This window comes from Melopsittacus undulatus, chromosome 19, assembly GCF_012275295.1.
Source record: "Melopsittacus undulatus isolate bMelUnd1 chromosome 19, bMelUnd1.mat.Z, whole genome shotgun sequence".
Taxonomy (NCBI): domain Eukaryota; kingdom Metazoa; phylum Chordata; class Aves; order Psittaciformes; family Psittaculidae; genus Melopsittacus; species Melopsittacus undulatus.
In genome coordinates this window covers 4,646,507-4,665,899 of record NC_047545.1, presented here as the reverse complement: position 1 = coordinate 4,665,899, position 19,393 = coordinate 4,646,507, and the positions used below count along the sequence as shown (strand labels likewise).

The following is a 19,393-nucleotide window of genomic DNA, read 5'->3' as shown; positions in this document are numbered from 1 at the left end:
GCCCTGGCTTCATTCGGGGTGGCATCAGCTGCCTTAGCACCCTGTCCATCAACCCCCTGAGGGGTGCCCCACAACCACCTCCTTGCAGAGGAGGAACAAGGGGCTCGGTATGTCTCAGGTGCCCTGCCTGGGCCCACGGGCGCAGCTGCCCCGAGTCACGATCCGAGTGTTTTAATACTTACATAAAAAAAGGGACAGTGTTTCAGGGTATTACAAAAAGTCGGTAGGAAAAGTGGCACAGAGCATCTGGACAGGCAGGAAACAGTCTGGGTCAGGTGACGAGAGGCTCTACCTTCATCTTCTTCACCCTGGTTGGCCCCATGTCCGGGCTGGGACACTCCTGCTTCAGGCTGTCACGGTGTTCCACCAGTGTGGTCCCAAGGTCAGGGCTCAGCCCACTTGTGCCATTGTGCTGGGAGAGCGGCTCCTCCTTGCACAGCCCTTGAGCCCCAGCCTCAAACCTGCAGAGCTGCTCGGGCTTGGAGAGCTCCGCATGTTCCACCACCACTGGCCCCGTCCACTCTGGCACCTCCAGCCCCAAGTGCTTCATCAGCTTCATCATCACATCATCGACATAAGCGTGGATGCGGAGGTCAGCCTGTTTGTCCTGGAGCAAGCAAGGGGACATTAGAACCACGGAATGGTTTTGGTTGGAAGAGACCTTTAAAGACCATCGAGTCCAAACTCCATACCATGGGCAAGAACAGAAGCATCATAGAATGGGTTAGGTTGGAAAGGACCTTGATCATCCACTTCCAATCCCCTGTCATGGGCAGGGATGCCTCACACTCAACCATGTTGCCCAAGGCTCTGTCCAAGCTGGCCTTGAACGCTGCCAGGGATGGAGCTCCCTGGGAGTGCACAGGGACAGGGCCTGGGTGACAGCTCAGCTGCATGCAGGCTCCAGGGCTCCTGTCCCCAAGGAATCATCCCTGGTGGAACATGAACTGACCTGTCTGGCACTGCTCCCTCAACTGCTCTACCAGGGTGCACTTCAGAATGCAGCTGAGATGGGGAGATGCACACAGAGCCTGGCTGTGAGCCCAGGACAGGGACAAGGGAGCTCCAACAACACCCCAGAAACTCCCAGCTCTGGGAATTCAAACACTTTGGAGAGTTAAGAGCACCAAACCCAGGGCTGAACAGGAACCAAACTGCCCTGTGGTATGGGCACGTGTGTGGTTATTTCACCAGGCTGGAGTTCACCAGAGGAGATGTCAGGATTTCTACACATTTCCATGGGTTTATTGCGAGTTTCAACCCTCCAACCAGGGAAGCTCAGCCTGTTTGCCTGCTAAGTGAGGCCACTCTTCTGCCCAGCCACCCTGGGATGGGGCTGGAAGAAGATGACATGAGGGGAAAGGAGCCGGCCAGCAGCCAGGATGCTCTCACTCACGTGTTTGGTTGCCTGGAGGTTGACAATGACCAGCTTCCCTCCTCTCTTCTTCGTGATCAGGGGGAGGTTGCCACTGGGTTTGATCTGCAGAGAGGTCCCCAGAGTGATGGAGAGATCAGCTTTCCTGCAGGGAGGAGACAAGACATCCAGGGCAGAGAGAGAGCCGTGCCTGTTTGCAGGCTGCTTCTCCTACCCTGCTCCAGTGTGGGCTCTACAAGCTTCCCAGCCATGGTGCAAGGAGTCTGCAGTGGTTTCTCTTGGCCACTCTCTGGGGCAGGACTGGGTGTTGCTGTGCTGTGGGAAGCAGCCTCAGGGCTGTGAGGTGCAGATGGGCAAAGCCAGACTGGGTCAGCCCATGGGCAGAGTGCTGCAGGCAGAGCCCAGGCAGTGTGGAGAACCCCAGCATGGTACCTGCAGGCTTCATCCGCCAGTGTGAGGTCACGGTCGGGCAGGGAATCTTCCCAGTCCAGAATGGTGTCTCTTAACTTCCCTCTAGAAAACACACAGTGGTTTCAGTGGTTTCAGTGGTGTGCCCTGCCAAGCAGGAACAGCAGCAGAAGTGCCCTGGGAGACGGGACAGCGGCCCAGATCCTGCTGAGATTCCAGTATCAGACTGGAGCCAGCAGAGCTCTGCCCCACGGCCTTGAGTCCCCAGCTCTGCACCCACCCCTGGATGGGAAAAGCAGCTCTGCTGGGCCTGGGTGAGAAAGCATGAGGGGCACATGGGACATGTCTGGATGCCAGATCACCTCCAGCTGCAGAGCTGGAACCATTTCCCTATGGAAGCAAGCAGCTCCAGGGCAGTGCATGCTGCTGGAGGGGAAGGGGTGTGCAAGCTGCCATCCCACAGCAGGGATGCCCCATCCCATGTCCCCACAGACGTACCTGCAGGCCCGCAGCCCCCGGGCTTTGGTGACGCTGCAGAGCCTGCCCGTGGGCTTCAGCCCCATGCTGCCCACCACGGCGTCCCGCACGTACTGCCTGCAAGAGACACAGTCAGGAATGGGTGCACTGCTGTGAAACACCCACCCTGCATCATGGCACAGCTCACACCTCATCCGGTGCTGCAAGGACAGCTCAGAGCCACAGGCAATGGCTGCAGCACCTCAGTCCTTCACTGATCTCTGCCCGTGGCTCTATCCCTCTGACCAGCAGCACCAGTCTGCCACAAACCAGCCTGCAGCAACCTCCTCTTGCTGGCAGACACAGCCCCTGCTGCAGGCAGCCTGCCTTGCCACGAGGAGCAGGATATGCCAAAGGCATCCCAGAGAATTCCCAGAGTGCTCATTTCCCATTGTTTGACAGGGATTAGGATTCAGATAGACAGATCTGCCTATGCCCCCCACCCAAACTGAGCTTCAGACCTGCCAGGCGACAACCCCATTGTGTGTCCAGCGCCTCCATCATTCCCTGCGGACACCACCAAAGCTCCCATCGCCCTGCTCAGGGCTCACGTACTTGCCACACTTGACACACTCTTCCACAAACATGTTCCCGTGGAGCTCGGCCAGCTTGTCCCTGCAGGAGGAACACCAGAGGTGAGCTGGGAGAGCCCCAGACAATGGAGCAAGCTGCCCAAGCCTCACCAAGACCCTGCACCTCCGAGGCTCCCTCCACCACGGCCTGGGAGCAGTTCTGTGCCATGGCCACCACAATGGGGAGTGGGAGGACAGCACAGCACAGCCTTTTCATTTCAATGCTTCCATCTGCAGCACCAGTTCCAGCCCCTGTTCTGATCCAGCCTCAAACCTCTGCGCCCAGTGGGAGCCCAGAGCTTTGCTCTTCCCAGCTCCTGCTGGTCCTGCCTGTCCTTGCATGGCTCTTTCACTGCTTGTTTTGACTAAAACTCCCCTTGAGCTCAATGCAGAAGCCAGAGAAAAATAAAGTCACGCTCTCCCTGTGTTCCTGTGAGACCCATGGTGACTGGGAAGCTCCTTCAGGGTGGATGCAGACAGGACTGACTTGATTTCCCCTGGTTTGGCCTCAGTTCAGCAGCACTTACTTAAGCACATGCTCTACTTGTGTGGAAGAGCTAAACCAGCAGGCGCCAGCAGCAATGGGCTGCAGGGAGCACAGCTGAGTTCTAGTTCTTATTTCCTATTCTTTTTCCCATGGTTGTTTAGTTTTAAGAGCCAAATGTGGTGCAAGGAGCAGGGACCAGGACTGAGGGCTTTTAATAACTGGAATTTCCCCCTGGGAGGCAGCTCAGCCACTGATGGCTGAAGATGATCATGAGACGCATCCTCTCCAAGGTTCCATTCATGCTCCTTGTTCTCATCCCAACTCCACTTTATTCTGTGATTTGAATTCAGCTGCTCTTCCCTTCCCTTTCCAGGCAGCTCCAAGCACTTTGCCTCACAAGACAATCACTTGCTGGCCTTAAGTGCTTTTGTAACAGGCTGAAGAGCCTTGTTGCCATGAGCGCTAATGGAGAGGTGGGTTCCTTTGAGGACACCTCTGAAACAGCCACACTAAACATAGCTCAGTCCCCACCACATGGGGAGCAGATGCTGTACCCTTGCTCCACACACTGCAGCTCCCTGCAGAAGGAACAAGGCCATGGAGAGTCCCTGACCTCACCACAGGCACATCAGATCGGTCCCAACTGTGGGACTCTCTCCTTCTTGCTGCCCTGGCAGTTTTGGAAGTGTATTGAGAGGCAAAATGCTCTGTAAGTTCCTGGTTTTATCTCTCAAGAAATTCAATGTAAGCAAAGTGTAAAAGTGGCTCCAGATCCAGTGCTGTGTGAGACAGCGCTGGTCAAACAGGCACCATGTGGCTCTGCAACCGGTTTCATCCTCCCTGCAGTCCCTTCACCAGTCTGGATGGGTACAGAGGCAATGGAAAGAAAGGCCCATGTGCTCTGAGCCCAGCTCCCAGGAGTATGTGCCCTGCTTGAAGCCAATGTGTCCTTCCCCAGGCCACGCTCACAGTGGCACCAACAGCTCCTGCCAGGCAGCTGACAGGTGACAACATGCGACAGCCCAACACCATGACCAACAAATGGCTTCTGGGTGTCCATCTAGAGAGCATCAACCAAGGCTGGTGTCATTTCACCACCCTCTGCATTACAGCCATAACCTCTCTTCAGTTCAAGCTGGTTTATGTCCCCCTTCCATGTGCTTCCCACACCAGACATGGCTTCCAAGCCAGCCTTGGAAATCAAGCCCCAGCACCAAACACTTGCACATGAGGCTGTTGCTTATCAGGCAGCAAGAACAGCCACGTGGCAGCGCAGGGAAAGGGATGAGGCAGTACCTTGGGAATCCGGAGCGCACGTGAAGGCCATCCACGTTCTGGCTGACCAGGAATTTCAGGATGCCGACCCTCTGCAGCCCCAGCAGAGCCATGTGAGTCTTGGAGGGTCTGGCACTCTCGAAGGTGGTATCAAATTTTGGGGAGAGCCCCTTCTCTTCCATAGTCCAGACACCATTGGGCCCCCTGCAGCAGTGGGGACAGAAACAGTGAGAATGGATTCCTTGGGATCCGAGAGGACAGTTGGGAATGCACCACATGCCCTGTCAATGGAGAAGGGAAGCACTATAAAATGAATGTGGTCACCAGTGATTCGGTTGTTGAAGGAAGCAGAGCACATGGAGGGTGGCCATGGGGGTGATCAGGGGCTGGAGCAGCTCCTGTACAGAGACAGGATGAGAACATTGGGGCTGTTCAGCCTGGAGAAGAGAAGCTGCATGGAGACCTCAGAGCAGCTTCCAGTGTCTGAAGGGGCCTACAGGGATGCTGGAGAGGGACCTTTATCAGGGACTATAGCGATAGGACAAGGGGTGATGGGTTCAGACTGACACAGGGGAAGTTCAGGTTGGAGATAAGGCAGAAGCTGTTCCCTGTGAGGGTGCTGAGGAGCTGGCACAGGGTGCCCAGAGCAGCTGTGGCTGCCCCATCCCTGGCAGTGCTCAAGGCCAGGTTGGACACAGGGGCTTGGAGCAGCTGCTCCAGTGAAGGTGTCCCCATAGCAGGGGCTGGAACTGGATGAGCTTTAAGGCCCCTTCCAGCACAAACCATTCCATGACTCTATGGGCACAACCTAACATCAAAGGGGTGCTAAAACCCAGAGCTGTTCCGGCTGGAGCAGCACCCAGAGCTCTCCAGGAGCCTCCCAACCCGTCGCCTGCTGCCCTTACCTGAAGTCAGGGATCCCGGAGGCAGTGCTGATCCCAGCCCCGGTGTGGAACACCACATTGGAGGAGCTCCTGACCAAGTCCGCCAGCTCCCGAACCTTCCTCTCCAGCTCCTCTGGCGGGTCAAAGATCTGAGCGGAGGAGACAAACAGACGGGAATGGCAGGAACAGGGACAGACCCTTCCCGCAGACACCGCAAGGCACAATTCCTTATCCACCTTACTGACAAAGCACTGAAGCACAAAGAGCATCTTCAGCCTGGAGGAGGCCCCTTAAGGGACCCCTTAGAGCAGCTCCAGCGCCTGAAGGGGCTGCAGGGAGCCCGGAGAGGGGCTCGGGACACGGGCCCTGGTGCCGGCGGACACCGAGGGGGGGGCACACACAGGGGGTCCCCATAGGGGTTGCCATGGGGCCGGGCACACACAGGGGGTCCCTCGCCCTGCTCTCCCCATAGGGGCTGCCATGGGGCCGGGCACACACAAGGGGTCCCTCGCCCCGGGGTCCCCATAGGGGTTGGATGGGGCCGCTCACCTCGGGGAGCCCACACTTGCCCTTGTCCGAGTACGGCGAGAGCCCGGCCGCGTAGTTCACCGCCATGACGCGGCGCGGCCGCCGCTCCCACCATTGTTGCCAGCACCGAGCGCGGCCGGAAGCGCGCACGGCGCCCGGCGCATGCGGAGTCGCGGCCGGGCCTTGGAGCCGCCGCCGCCATCTTTGTGTCGGGCAAGAGGGAGGGAGAGGGGTTCTTGTATGGGGGGGGGTCCCCCACTTGGACCGGTCTTGGCTGTCCCCCCCCCGACCCTTATCCCAGCCCTAGTGTGGGGGGAGCGGGATGGGGGTGCCAGGGACGGGATGGGGGCTCTGTAAGACAAGGAAAAGCAAGGGCAGGTGAGGGCAAGCGGTGCCAGGGCAGGGGTGCCGGAATGGGGGTGCCCACCCCATGGCTTCAGCCGTGCCCCCCCCGTTCCTGCACCCGCAGACCCCATAGAGAGCAGCGGAGCCCGATCCTGCTGCCCTCATCCCCCCCAGGCTCCCTCCCGGCCTGTGCCATCCGAGCCAGGCCCCTCGGCCCCGGCTGCTCCGGGGCTCATGGAGCTCACCCGGCCCCGTGTCCCCCCCCCCCGCTCCCCGGCTGTAACCGCAGCCGGGCTGTAACCCAACCCCAGCCCCGGCCCCCCCCGCTGGGCTCTGCGCCTGCCGGTGACAGCAGCGGGGACGGCACCGGGGGGTCCTGGGCTGGGATCGGCGGAGGAGAGAGCCCCGAGCACGGCCTGGGCCCGGCCCCGGGGCCGGAGCTGCCATGAAGAGCCTGAAGGCCAAGTTCAAGAAGGCGGACGTGAGTGGCACCCATAGGGACACGGGGACATAGGGACCTGCCCCCGGTGTTCACAGGGATGTGAGGACATGGGGACATAGGGACCTGCCCCCGGTGTTCACAGGGATGTGAGACACGGGGACATAGGGACCTGCCCCCGGTGTTCACAGGGATGTGAGACACGGGGACATAGGGACCTGCCCCCGGTGTTCACAGGGATGTGCGGACGGACACGGGGCCTGGCTCAGGATGCGCCCACACCACAGGGATGTGTGGTCCCCCTCCGGGATGTGGGGTCCGTGGTGACAGCGGCCCCATAGAGCTCAGCGCTGCCGCTTTGAGTGGTGGGATTGAGCCCCCCGTGTACCCAAGGGCAGAGCAAAGGGACAAAGGCAGCAGAAGGAGGGGGAAGCAGGTCCCTGGTCCCATCCCTGTCTCCTGCCTGGGGATGCTGCCAGGTTTCCAGTGCCTCCCCATTGGAACCAGCGTGTCCGTGCTCCTCTATTATTCATGACTTGCTCGGGGCTCACTTTCCTCCACACCGAGCACAGGCTGACAGCGCTGGCTGCACACAAGCACTGGGGACACATGGGGCAGGATGAAGCCCCCCATGTGGGCCTGTCCTGCTCGGGGTGCGCTGTGCCTCAGTTTCCCCTGGACACTTCTGCAAGTGGGAAGGGTTGAGAGGCTCTTTGGATCCTGGGTGCAGGATCTGGGTGTCAGGAGGATGCTCATGTCCTTGTTTTGGGGTGCCCTGCTGCCTCAGCTTCAGAATGGGGTGGGAAACGTGTCCCCCCCAGCCCCGAGCCCTTCCCACTTTAACTGGGACCAGTATGGGTGCTGGTCCGTGGCTGGGACCGTGGTACCTGCTCCCTGTAGGGATGCGGCGCTGGCTGGAGCTCTGGATGCCGAGGAGGGAGGGAGGGAGGGAGGGAGGGACAGGGGATGGAGGGAGGCGGATCCCGGTTCCCACTGCGGCAGGACCCGGCCCCTGCCGGGCAGCGATGCTGATCCGAGCCGGGTGCGGGGGGCCCGGGGCCGGAGCCGCTGCCTGCCCTCGGCCGGGCGGGGGGCCGGGGGTGCATGGCCGCCCACCGCCTGCTCCGCAGCACCATGAAGCAGATCTGCCTCTGTGCCGCATCCTCCTTCTCGGTACGTGCCCGTCCTCCATCCCCGTCCCCTCCGGTCACGTCCTCCCGGGTAAGCCGGGTCACCCGCACCCCATCGGGCCCCCTCCGCCTCCATCCCGGCCCCGGAGCTCGGCTGCGTCCTCCCCAAGCTGCTTTGTCCTTGGGTGACACTGTACGGGGGCAGGCGCTGCCCTCCCAGTTTGCCCAGTAACCCTGGGGGACTGGTTTATTCCAGAGTGCCCTGGCCCCGCAGGGCCTCCGGGTGCGCACAGAGGTGCAGGTCCCTGGTGCTGGTGAGGGGCAGGATGGAAGCAGCTCCCAAGGGTGACATCCATTTCCTGCTGCTGCGGCCGCAGCGAGCTCCACTTTGTCGTCATGGGCTGTGGGATGAATCCTGGGTCGCTCCCGTGGCCCTGGGATATGTGGGATTGCTGTCAGCAAGCCCCCATCCAGCCCCAGCCCTGCAGGGGTGGGCACAGTGTTGTGCTCCTTGTATCCCAGGGAGGCTGGAGCCATCCCAGGGGATCTGCTCTCACTGTAACTGCGCTTGCCCTGGCTTGGTCCTCTCCTTAGCAGAGAGCAAACCAGGGCTGGGAATGGGCTCAGTGGGGAGAGCCAGGCAGGGATGGGGCTCAGGTGCCTCATGGTGCTGGCTGTGTTTAGCCCTGGGGTCACTGGGATGGCAGGGGCAAACCTGCAGGCAGTGTTGGCTCCTTCCCAAGTCCTTGCTGGTCATAGTCTGCCCCAGCCACAGCTAAACCAGGGCTGTAAATCTGGTCTAGGAGCTATAAACTGGAGCAGAGGCTGAAGGGGATCCTCATCCCAGCTAAACCCGGGGGTCAGGCACCACAGCACCCCAGGAGATAGGGGTGGGTGGAAGATAGCAGGGATGGGGACGGGGACAGGCACCTGAGCCCAGCCCAGCATCCTGGTGGTGGCACAACCCATCACAGCCTTCTCTGGGCTTCATTGCAGAGCCAGGACTGGACCAAGAATGATGAGAAGCTCCTGCAAGCTGTGGACTACAACGATGCCGGGAAGGTGACGTCCCTCCTCGTCCGCAAGGGCCTGGTCCCCACCAAGCTGGACTCAGAGGGCAAATCCGCGTAAGTGCTGACCCCATCCCTAGGACACCAGGGACATGGGGCTGGGGACACGGCTGGTACCAGGACTCGAGTCCTACAGCCCCTGTTCTTGCTGCAGGTTCCACCTGGCTGCCATGCGGGGGAACGTGGACTGCCTCGAGGCCATGCTGGCCCACGGTGTGGATGCCATGACCAAGGATAGCTCAGGTGAGGGCATGGCCACCACATGGCTAATGCCACATTCCACCCAGAGCCACCAGTGCTCCCTGCTTGGTCCTGCCCTGCTGGCAGAGCAGAGGGGACGGAGGTGATGGCCTCACCTGTAAATTGTCCCACCTTTCAATGGGGGACCAAAGCACTGGCTGGTGATGCCCATGGGATGTTCCTTTCCTATTCAGCCCCAGCCCAGCAGATCCTCCTGTGTGCCCATCTCTGTCTGTCACCCAGTCAGTCCTCTCTACCATAGTCTGTTCCCTGAGCTGTCTGTCTGTCCCTCTCCCCAGGTCACACTGCCCTGCATCTGGCATCCAAGCATGGCCACCCGCAGTGTGTCAGCAAGCTCCTGCAGGTACCGGTGCTGGGAGCATGGTGCTGCGAGAGGGGGTGCTGTGCCAGCGTGGTGTCCTCATGTCCTTGGGCTCCCTTCCGTCACCAGTGCTACTGGTTGGCTTGGTGGTTCCCAGCTCTGCCCGCTCCTCCACCATGCCAGGGAGTCTGTCTGTCTGTCCCCTGCTCTCCTGTAACCCAGGCTCTCTCCCTCAGGCCTCCTGCCCTGTGGACGTGGCTGATGGCAGTGGTCGGACAGCGCTGCACCACGCAGGTGAGTGGGGACAGCACCAGCCCTGTCCTGCTCCTGTCCCTGTGCAGGCAGAGAGCTCAGCCTCTGTCCTCTCCCCAGCGTTCAGTGGCTGCATCTCCTGCTCCGAGATCCTCTGTGATTTCAAGGCTCCCTTGAACATCAAGGACAAGGTGAGATCCCTCTGCTCCTCACTCTGCAGTGCTGTGCAGAGCAGCAGGGGCCAGGCTGGGGCTGCCTCTGAGCTGCAGGGGGAAAAGCAGCAGTACTCGGCATGAAAACACGCCCTGAAGTGACACACGGAAGACAGAAGATAACAGCTTCCCCCTATGGGGGGATCTGAAGCTTGTCTGTGCATCCTTCCTGAACCCAGGATGGCTCCACGCCGCTGATCCTGGCAGCCAAGATGAGCCACTCGGAGCTGTGCCGGTACCTGCTGCACCGCGGAGCTGCCGTCAACAGCCGGGACCTGCAGGGGAGGTGAGTCTGACTGGTGGGACTGGGAGCAGATGGAGGGAACGGACCCCTCACCTCTGCTCTCATCACTGTGCTCAGGACAGCCTTGATGCTGGCCTGTGAGAATGGCAGCGTGGAGACCGTGGAGGTGCTGGTCAACGCTGGTGCCCGGGTAGCTGTGGTGGACTCCACAGGTCACGATGCTGCTCACTACAGCCTGGCCACAGGCAATGCCCTCATCCAGCACTTCCTGCAGGAGGCTGCTCAGCGCCGGTCCTGGGCCAGTGGTAAGGCAGCCGTGCCACCCTGCTGCTTGTCCACAGGGCTGGACCCATGGGGTGCTCCCACCCTTTGGGGTCAGGCTGTCTGAGCCACACTGAGCAAGGCTGGGGAGCATGGCTCCCCTTCTCCCACACTCTGGGGGTGCCTTTGCCCATGCTGTCTCCAGCCCAGGGCAGGGAGATGGTGCTGAGCCTCTGTTGCCTGTCTCGGTGTCTGCACATGCTTGCACATGTATGTTCACATGTGTTTTGCAAGCATGGGGGTGTAAGTGCACGCGTGTTTCTATGTGTGTCTCCATCTGGGTGCATGTGTCTCCTTGTGTCTGCACATGTGTGTGCATCCCTGCAATTACACATCCATGTATCCCATATATGTGTGTGCTCCTTGTATGCACACATGTCCCCCTGTGCCCACGCCTGTGTTCCCTCAGTGCCCACCCTTGTATGAGCACACACAGGGGTGCCCCTGCACCCACACGAGCTCCGCCTGCCCCTACTATCCCCTAAACTGCCCCAATTTCCCTTTCCTCCCACTCTGCCCCACAGAGGAGGAGTCAGCTGAGCAGATGTCCCAGGTAAGGGCCTGCCCGGCTGCCCCCCTCTAGGGTGGGGGTCCCCAGGAGCCGTGGGGCTCTCCGGGGTGGCAATGGGTCAGGAAGGAGGGAGTCACTTTACGTGTGATGTCCCCTCTGTGCTGGTGTCTCCACAGACATCTTCACCCAGTCAGTCATCTGTGAGGGAGAAGAGCAGCACCCCAAGGAAGAGGAAAGCCCCTCTGCCCCCCCTGGGTACCCCCAGCCAGGTGAGGGGGTCCCCCTTAGCTCCGCAGCCACCCCCAGTGCAGGGTAGCCAAACCATGGCCAGTTTGGGCAACATTCTCCAGCTTCACCCCCTTGTGCAGTGGGGGTGATGCTCATGGGCTGGCCTGAGCTGCAACAGAGGCTTCATCCCTGCTCCTGGGGTGCAGCACCCAGATCCCAGTCCCCTCTTTTGTTCATCAGCCCCTTTCTATCCACACCATGGGTCCAAAACACCCCTCACCTGGGGGCCTGAGCTGGCACTGGTGGTGGTGGGGGGGTCTATGCTGTGCCAGAGCCTTTCCTTCTCCCTCTGGTGCCCAAAAGCTCCCTGCACCCCTCGGAGCACGGTGTGCCCATGGTGAGGGTCCCGGTGGGGATGGGCAGGAGGGGCTGGCACTGGGGAGGGGGCTCGGCAGCCTCGTGCCTGCAGGAGGACAGGGATGCCTATGAGGAGATCGTGCGGCTGCGGCAGGAGAGGGCCCAGTTCCTGCAGAAGATCCGGGGCCTGGAGCAGCAGGAGAAGCAGAGACGGGAGGTACCAGTGAGCTGAGGGGTTGGATTGGATGGGATGGGAGGGATGGAGGCAGAGTTAATGCCTCTCTGTTTTCTCTCTGTGTCCTGCTAGCGGGCAGAGCTGGATGAGAGCTCCCTGCGCTCCATGGAGAAGCAGGTGAGGCCATGGACGAGGTGGCTCTCCACGGGGTCCTTGTGCTGTGGCTGCTTTTGGGACTGCGGTGGGAGCCAAGGGGACCCTACCCCTGTGCCTGGCCCCACAGATCCAGGAGCTGGAGCAGCGGCTGGCAGCGAGGGATGGGGAGAAGGAGCGGCTGGGCAAGGAGGTGGAGGCTCTGCAGAGCCGCTTGTCCTCACTGGAGGTAGGTGTGGGTAGAAGCTGGCAGCACCAGCGGCTTGGGGTGCTGGGGGCTGAGCACCACTCTGCACCCCCAGAATGAGAAGGAGAACACAAGCTACGACATCGAGACGCTGCAGGACGAGGAGGGAGACCCGCTTGAGTTCCCAGGTAATGGGGTGGCCCTTGGGGGTGGCAGCCTGCAGTGGGGTGTGGGACCACAGTGGGACCAGCATCAGAGCTCCTGCACCCTGCAGGGGCAGAGCTGCTGCTCTCCAAGAAGACACTGAGCCCCTCGGCCGAGGAGCTGCTGGCCACGCTGCAGGGACAGGTCCAGTCCCTCACTGTGCAGAACAAGGAGCTTAGGGAGAAAATACAGGCAAGTCCCTGTCTGTCCGTCTGTCCCTCCCCGTGTCTGTCCTCTGGGCCTCGGTGGCATCACCATCTCCTTTGCAGGTGCTGGAGAACTACGAGCGGGATGAGAGCGACACATCCACACCGGGGGACTTTGTGCCCATCAGCCAATACAAGGCCCTGCAGCAGGAGCTGGAGCGGGTGCGGGCACAGTGCGGGGGCTTGTCTGCCAGGGATGAAGCCGGTGGGCAGCCCGAGGGGCAGCCCAGAGCCCCAGAGCAGGTCATGGAAGGGAGCACAGCAGCACCGCAGCCGGCCAAGGAGCCAGCCGGGACCTGTGGCAAGTGCCAGGCAGCACTGGGTGACCCACAGCCCTCCTCTTCCTCTGTGGCTGGTGCTGAGCTGGCAGAGGCCCGGGCAGCCCTGCGGCAGGCGCAGGCAGCGCTGGAGGAGCGGGAGCAGCAGGTGAAGGAGCTGCAGGCGCGTCTGGAGGCTGGCAAGGAGGCTGCAGAGGTGATGGCCTCCCTGGAGGAGGCATCGAGGGAGAAGGAGGCTCTGCTGGAGCGCTGCCGGCGTGCCGAGGCCGAGGCCGAGGCCCTGCGGCAGGAGCTGGAGGCCAAGGCGCGGGCCTGGCGTGCAGCGGGCGGCCCTGAACCGGGTGCGGTGGAGCCGGCGCGGGAGCACCAGGAGGTGACAGCAGAGCTGGCACGGCTGCGGGAGACGCTGGCGCAGCAGGACGCGGAGCTGGGCTCGCTGCGGGAGCAGCTGTCAGCGCGGCCCGTGGGGCGTCGGGAGCACGAGGAGGCTCTGGCGCGGCTGCGGCGCGCTCACGAGGGGGGCTGCGTGCCGCGGGACGAGCACGCGCGCGTCACCGCTGCGCTGGAGGAGCAGGCGCAGGCGCTGCGGGAGCGCTCGGCACGGATGGAGGCAGCCGTCGAGGCCAAGGGGCGCGAGGCCGCGAGGCTGGAGGCAGAGCTGGCGGGTGCGGTGCCGCGCGGGCAGCACGAGGCGGCGCAGGCTGCGCTGCGGGCCGAGGCCGCGGCGCTGGAGCGGCGGCTGGAGGAGCTGAACCGGCGGCACCAGAAGACGTGTGAGGAGGTGTTCCGGGTGCAGCGGCAGGCGCTGTTCATGAAGAGCGAGCGGCAGGCGGCCGAGGAGCAACTGAGCACTGCGAAGAAGGAGCTGGCACAGGCGCAGGAGGAGGCGAGGAAGCTGCGGGAGCTCCATGGTCAGGCTGAGGACTCGGTCCGGCTGGTCAGGGACAGGGATAGGAAGGTAGGGATGGGTGGATGGGAACTGGAGAGGGGCTGGGGACAAGGGATGTAGGGACAGGCCAAGGGGAATGGCTTGAACCTGCCCGAGGGGAGACTGAGCTGAGCTCTTAGGCAGAAGCTGTTCCCTGTGAGGGTGCTGAGGTGCTGGCACAGGGTGCACAGAGAAGCTGTGGCTGCCCCATCCCTGGCAGTGCTCAAGGCCAGGTTGGACACAGGGGCTTGGAGCAGCTGCTCCAGTGGAAGGGATTTGGTCTGGATGAGCTTTAAGGTCCCTTCCAACCCAAACCAGGCTGATTTGTTCTGTGGTTCAAGTTCTGGCTCAGGAGCTGCTCAGGTTGCAGGGAACACACTCACAAACATGCACACACATGTACACAGATATCTGCACATAGATGCATGTTTGCACACATAAGCATGCACATGAGCACACACACCTCCGTGTGGACCTTCCCCTTTTATCCTCCCAAAGCCAAGACTGAAATGGGGGCAGAGGGAACGGCTGGGGAAGCGCTGGCTCAGCCTGGAGCCACCCGGTGGTGCTGTGGTCCCAGCCATGGTGGACACAAGGTTCTAACCCCTGTGTGTGCTGCAGATCACGGAGCTCTCAAAGGAGGTCTTCAGACTGAAGGAAGCCCTCAAGGTCCTCCCCGAGTCCCAGGGAGCACCACAGTCACCCCCCGATGCTGCTGCCCTCCAGGCCAGGATCCGTGTGCTGGAGCAGAAGCTGCTGGTGGGTACCATGGGTCCTGTGGCTGTTGTTTGGTGGGTTCTGGGCTTTGCCAACCCCACGCTCACAGCCCCATTGCTCTCCTGCAGGAGACAGAAACACGACACAGCAAAGTGGTGACGTTGTACAGGAGCCACCTGCTCTATGCTGTGCAGGTGAGATGGGGACGTGGCTGTGGGGAGCTGGGGCCAGGACAGGATGAGAACATTGGGGCTGATCAGCCTGGAGAAGAGAAGCTGCATGGAGACCTCGAAGCAGCTTCCAGTGTCTGAAGGGGGCTATAGGGATGCTGGAGAGAGACCCTTATCAGGGACTATAGCAACAGGACAAGGGGTGATGGGTTCAGACTGACACAGGGGATGTTCGGGTTGGAGATAAGGAAGAAGCTCTTCCCATGAGGGTGTTTCCTCACAGACTCCTCCATGTCCTCTCCATTGTGCCTTCCACCCCAGGGCCACATGGACGAGGACGTGCAGAGACTCCTGTGCCAGATCCTGCGGATGCAGCGGCTGCAGGAGCAGGACAGATGAGCTGCTGAGGGGATGCTGGCACAGCAGTGGCATGGACAGGCTCATGGCAGCACCCTCTGTGCCCCTAACCCTAACCCCTCCTCAGCCCTGGGGCCTTGTGCACCCCCTGCAGCCCCACAGCAATAAAGTATACTCACACCGATGGGAGAGCTCGTCCTGGGGGGGGTGGGAATGAAGGTACTGGGGGCTATGTGGGACAATGTGGGACCGGTGCCATCATCTGCTCCAGCCCCCATGTCCCCATGAAGGCAGCAGGGTGGGGGAATGGGAAGGGTTGAAACCCAAACCTGTTTCCTGTGGGTCTGGGCCCCATGCACAGGGGCTCCTGTGGGGCCACCCTTGGCAGCGGGTCCCCCCCTTGGGGACAGTGTTTCCTGTGCGAGGAAGTGGGCTGAGGCCGACCGGGACCGCGGCTTCCCACTGCGGTGCTGCCGGATCCTGTGCTCCGGGTGCCTGTCCCACTGCGGTGAGTGGGGCTGGGGATAGGGGAGGCCCCATAGCGCCTGCCTGGGGGCACCATGGGGACCCCCTTGGCCATGATATGGGGAAAGCGAGGCAGTGACAAGGGCATTGGGATTGGTCACAGTGGGGAGCTCAGCCCCCAGCTGCTCCCAGCCACCTGGGGAGCTGGTTGTGATATGGAGGGACCCAAACCCCAGTTCTGGGCATAGGATCACACTGGTGGCTGCTGGTCCATGCGTCACAGCCCATGGGACACCCCATGTCCTGTGTTTGCCCCTCTGCCTTCCCAGCATCAGGATCCAGCCACTGCAGGGAGAAACCATCCCTGTCCCCAGTGAGTGCAGCACGGCCAGAGGGTAAACTGAGGCACAGCACAGGGGGGTGGCCCAGAGATGGGTCTGAACCCTCGGCTTTAGGGTGATGTCCCTGTGGCTGTGGTGTCCCTGCTGTTCCCTGCACTGGGGTTTGACTGATCCCCCCTGTCCCCACAGGTCCCTGCTGGAACTGGGCAGCTCTGCTGAGTCTCCTTGACATGAGGTGGTTTTGGGTGGTGGCTCTTGTGGCACCTGCCTGCACCATGCCCTACAACAGCACGAGGGGCAGCACTGGGGATGGGGACAACGGGGACAGAGGTATGGGGGCACATGGGACAGGGGATGGAGGGGCTGGGGCAGCTGGGATGGAGGTATGTGGGACCTGGGGGACTGGAATGGAGTATAGGGGGATCTGTGGGGGCTGGAGACAACAGCACTGGGCAGACTGGAAGGGCTGTAGGATGGAGATGGAGGGAGAAGGGATGGAGGTACAGGGGCACTGAGGGGTCTGAGGACATGAGGGGACCAAGGAGACCGGGGGCAGTGGGGAGGGAGGGGGAACAGAGCATAGACCCTTCCCGACCCAGCATCACCCATCCCATCCCCTGATGGGAACCACCGCACGTCCGCAGGGCGCTGCCGGCTGCAGTACAGCACCCTGGGCTCCGAGGTGCTGCTGCCGTGCCCGGCCGCAGGGGGGCGCACGGCCGAATGGCACCGGGGGGACACTGCCCTGGGATCACATCCTGCCCCGGGGCTGGTGCTGCCCAACGCCAGCCTGGCCCACGAGGGCTGCTACAGCTGCCACCACCCCAGCACCGGCGAGACCTGGGGCACCGTGTGCCTGCGGCTGGGCTGTGAGTGACCCCGGCCCCACTGCAGCCCTGCTCCCCAATGGGGAGCCTGCCAGGGGGTGACTGGGGCCGTCCCCTGCCGCAGACCCCCCCGCTCCGCCTGCGCTCCAGTGCTGGGCCATCAGATACCCGCAGGCAGTGAACTGCTCCTGGGCTCTGGACCCGGAGCCGCTGCTCGACACCGACTTCGTGGCCACGTACGGGTGAGTGGGGGGCTCCGAGCACTGCATAACACCCCCCCCCCCCCATAGCCTGTGTTGTACACGGGGCCTCACCCCCCTTTGTCCCCCAGGCACGGCACTGGGGGGGATGCAGGGATGGGTGAGTGCGTCCGCACGGGGCCGCGGAGCTGCTCCTTTGGGAACGTGCAGGTTTTCTCCCTCATCCCCTACGTGGTGAACGTGACGGCCACGAACGCGCTGGGTGCTGCCTCCTCCAGCCTGCCCTTCCTGCTGGAGAGCATCAGTGAGTGCGGATGGGACCACAGCCTTGCGCTTAACCCTGAGCCAGCCCTGGGGCTTCCTTTGGGCCGTTCCCCTCCGGTTTGCTCCTTCACTTGGGATGGGGAAGCATCAGGGCAATGATTTGCTGGGGCTCAGGTCACTGACACAGCCGGGACTGGAGATGCCCCATCCCTGGCAGTGCTCAAGGCCAGGTTGGACACAGGGGCTTGGAGCAGCTGCTCCAGTGGAAGGGGTCCCTGCCCATGGCAGGGGTTGGAGCTGGAGGAGCTTTAAGGTCCATTGAACCCAAACCATTCCATGATTTTAGGGTTCTATGATTCCACAGCTCAGCCAATGGGGCTGATGGACTCAGCACCCCCATGCTGGATCCCGCACCCCTCACCCTTTCATTATCTCCCTGCTCCATCAGTAAAGCCAGACCCTCCTGAGGACCTGCGGGTCTCACCCATCCCTGGGGAGACCACGAAGCTGCTGCTGGAGTGGAGCCCACCGGGATCCTGGCCCTTCCCAGAGTACTTCCCACTGAGGTACCACATCCGCTATGCGCAGGAGGACGTCCTCATCACCACAATGGTACTGCCCAACCCTCCCGGTGGGGAAACTGAGGCACAGCCGAGGGCTGCCCCTCAGCGATGCCCCAGTGCCCCTCACTCCGTGGTACCCGCAGGTCGCTCCGTATGAGCACACATCCCTCACGCTGTCGGACCTGCGCCCCGGAGCCCTGCTCCATGTCCAAGTGGCTGCCAAGGACTTCATGGACTCCGGGGAGCTCAGTGCCTGGAGCGCGCCTGCCTCGGGGGTGCCATGGATGGAGCCGTGATGGGGGCACAGGACCAGCGTCCCCATCCCCTGTCCCACGCCGCCCTCTGTCCCCTTTTCCCCATCAGTTTGGGGGGTTTCCTGCCTATTTGATGTTTCTTTGGTCTCTTTGGTCTTTGCAGTCTCAATCAGGTCCAAAGGAAGCACGAAGTCGTTGTCATTGCAGCGCCCCAGCCCTGAGAGCACCGAAACGGAGCCGTAACATCCGTAACAGGGACGGCAGGAGCCAGAGCCAGGCAATAAACACCCCTGAAGCTCTCATCCCCATCCTGCTCTGTGGTGCTCTCCATCCCTGGAGCCGCTCCCTTTGACCCGGGGGGGGGGGGGGGGGGGGGGGGGGGGGGGTGTCTCTGAGGGGGCAGCGCAGTCTCGAACCCTCAGCCCTTGGGTCTCCGACCCCTCTGTGCTGCCCCTGCCGGCCTCCCACCGGCAGGCGGCGCTGCTCGCACACGTGAGCCGTGATGCTCACCGCTCCCTTCCGCCTCTGGGGCAGCCCCCCCGCGCCGTGTGCGCAGCACGGCGCCCCCGCTGGCCGCAGGGCGGAACTGCAGCGCTGCTCCCCCCTTGCCCCATCTCCGCTCTTGTTCCCTCGGGGTCCCTCAGGGTTTACCCCTGAGCCCTTTGCTCAGCCCCTTCCCTGGGATGTGTTCCCAATCTCCATCTAAACCTGGCGCAGTTTGGGGCTGTTTCCTCTTGTCCCATCACTTGCTCCTCGGGGGCAGAGAGCAGATTCCTCCTGGCTCTGTCCTTCTCTGAAGGGAAGGTGAAGTCCATTTTCTCTTGGCTGTGCTTGTGTCGAGCCCAATGGGTGGCTCTGGTGAGGGTGAGGATGCAGATGGGGTGGCAGAGGAAGCACAGAGCCCCTCAAGCACCCGTCCCCATCACAGCCCTGTCCTGGGATGCTCAAGCAGTTCTGCCACCCTAACTATTCTATGACCTTCCCGGTACCTGCCAGGGCAAGGAGCCCGGCTTCCCTTCGGAATTCCCTGGATCCTTTCCCATGCTCCCCAACGGCAGCGCAGGGCCCTGCTGCCCTCTCTGATCACACATCAGTTTGAGGCTGTGAAACACTTCCAGGCGCAGGAATGGGCTCTCAGCAGCAGGAGTCAATGGCAGCCGGTCCACAGGAGAGCCATGTGTGTCTGAGGCGAGCATCCCTCCAGGGTTCCAGCTCCGTCTGGGTCTGACTTACAGCTGTGTAACCTTCCGAACACACAGCAAAGGCGTTTTCCTTGGGAAGTGTCAGCTCCCTTTGGCCTCACGCTGACAATCGGCCATTGTGTGTGTGTTTGGTGATCCAATGTGCGCTCAAAGGGACTCCAAACTGGGCTGGACACCTGGGCTTTC

The 19,393-nt window shown here is 61.9% G+C and overlaps 3 protein-coding genes across 4 annotated transcripts; 2 read left to right on the top strand and 1 right to left on the bottom strand.

Moving 5' to 3' along the window:
• Positions 1–155: 155 nt before the first annotated feature.
• On the bottom strand, positions 156–6,179 carry SIRT6 (sirtuin 6). Its single transcript, XM_005141234.3, has 8 exons — positions 6,067–6,179; positions 5,539–5,666; positions 4,655–4,837; positions 2,855–2,914; positions 2,282–2,377; positions 1,808–1,888; positions 1,397–1,520; positions 156–607 (listed from the first exon to the last, which is right to left on the bottom strand). Exons 1-8 carry the CDS (start codon positions 6,130–6,132, stop codon positions 272–274), a joined length of 1,074 nt encoding a protein of 357 aa, XP_005141291.2. The 5' UTR covers positions 6,133–6,179; the 3' UTR covers positions 156–271.
• Positions 6,180–7,891: 1,712 nt separating this feature from the next.
• On the top strand, positions 7,892–15,275 carry ANKRD24 (ankyrin repeat domain 24). 2 transcript variants are annotated; one of them, XM_034070977.1, is made up of 19 exons: positions 7,892–8,002; positions 8,956–9,086; positions 9,184–9,272; positions 9,569–9,633; positions 9,828–9,885; positions 9,964–10,034; positions 10,235–10,341; positions 10,417–10,604; positions 11,145–11,173; positions 11,308–11,400; positions 11,829–11,933; positions 12,024–12,068; positions 12,175–12,273; positions 12,347–12,419; positions 12,506–12,627; positions 12,705–13,877; positions 14,469–14,606; positions 14,693–14,758; positions 15,056–15,275. In XM_034070977.1, exons 1-19 carry the CDS (start codon positions 7,934–7,936, stop codon positions 15,131–15,133), a joined length of 2,799 nt encoding a protein of 932 aa, XP_033926868.1. In that variant the 5' UTR covers positions 7,892–7,933; the 3' UTR covers positions 15,134–15,275. The 2 variants fall into 2 exon arrangements, with proteins under 2 accessions (XP_033926868.1, XP_033926869.1); XM_034070978.1 differs by lacking the exons at positions 7,892–8,002; positions 9,569–9,633 and having other exon boundaries at positions 9,041–9,086.
• Positions 15,276–16,120: 845 nt separating this feature from the next.
• Positions 16,121–18,287, top strand: EBI3 (Epstein-Barr virus induced 3). The gene is made up of 6 exons (XM_034070874.1): positions 16,121–16,227; positions 16,542–16,766; positions 16,849–16,966; positions 17,056–17,228; positions 17,637–17,800; positions 17,895–18,287. The coding sequence occupies exons 1-6, from the start codon at positions 16,128–16,130 to the stop codon at positions 18,045–18,047; spliced, it is 933 nt and encodes a 310-aa protein (XP_033926765.1). The 5' UTR covers positions 16,121–16,127; the 3' UTR covers positions 18,048–18,287.
• Positions 18,288–19,393: the final 1,106 nt, after the last annotated feature.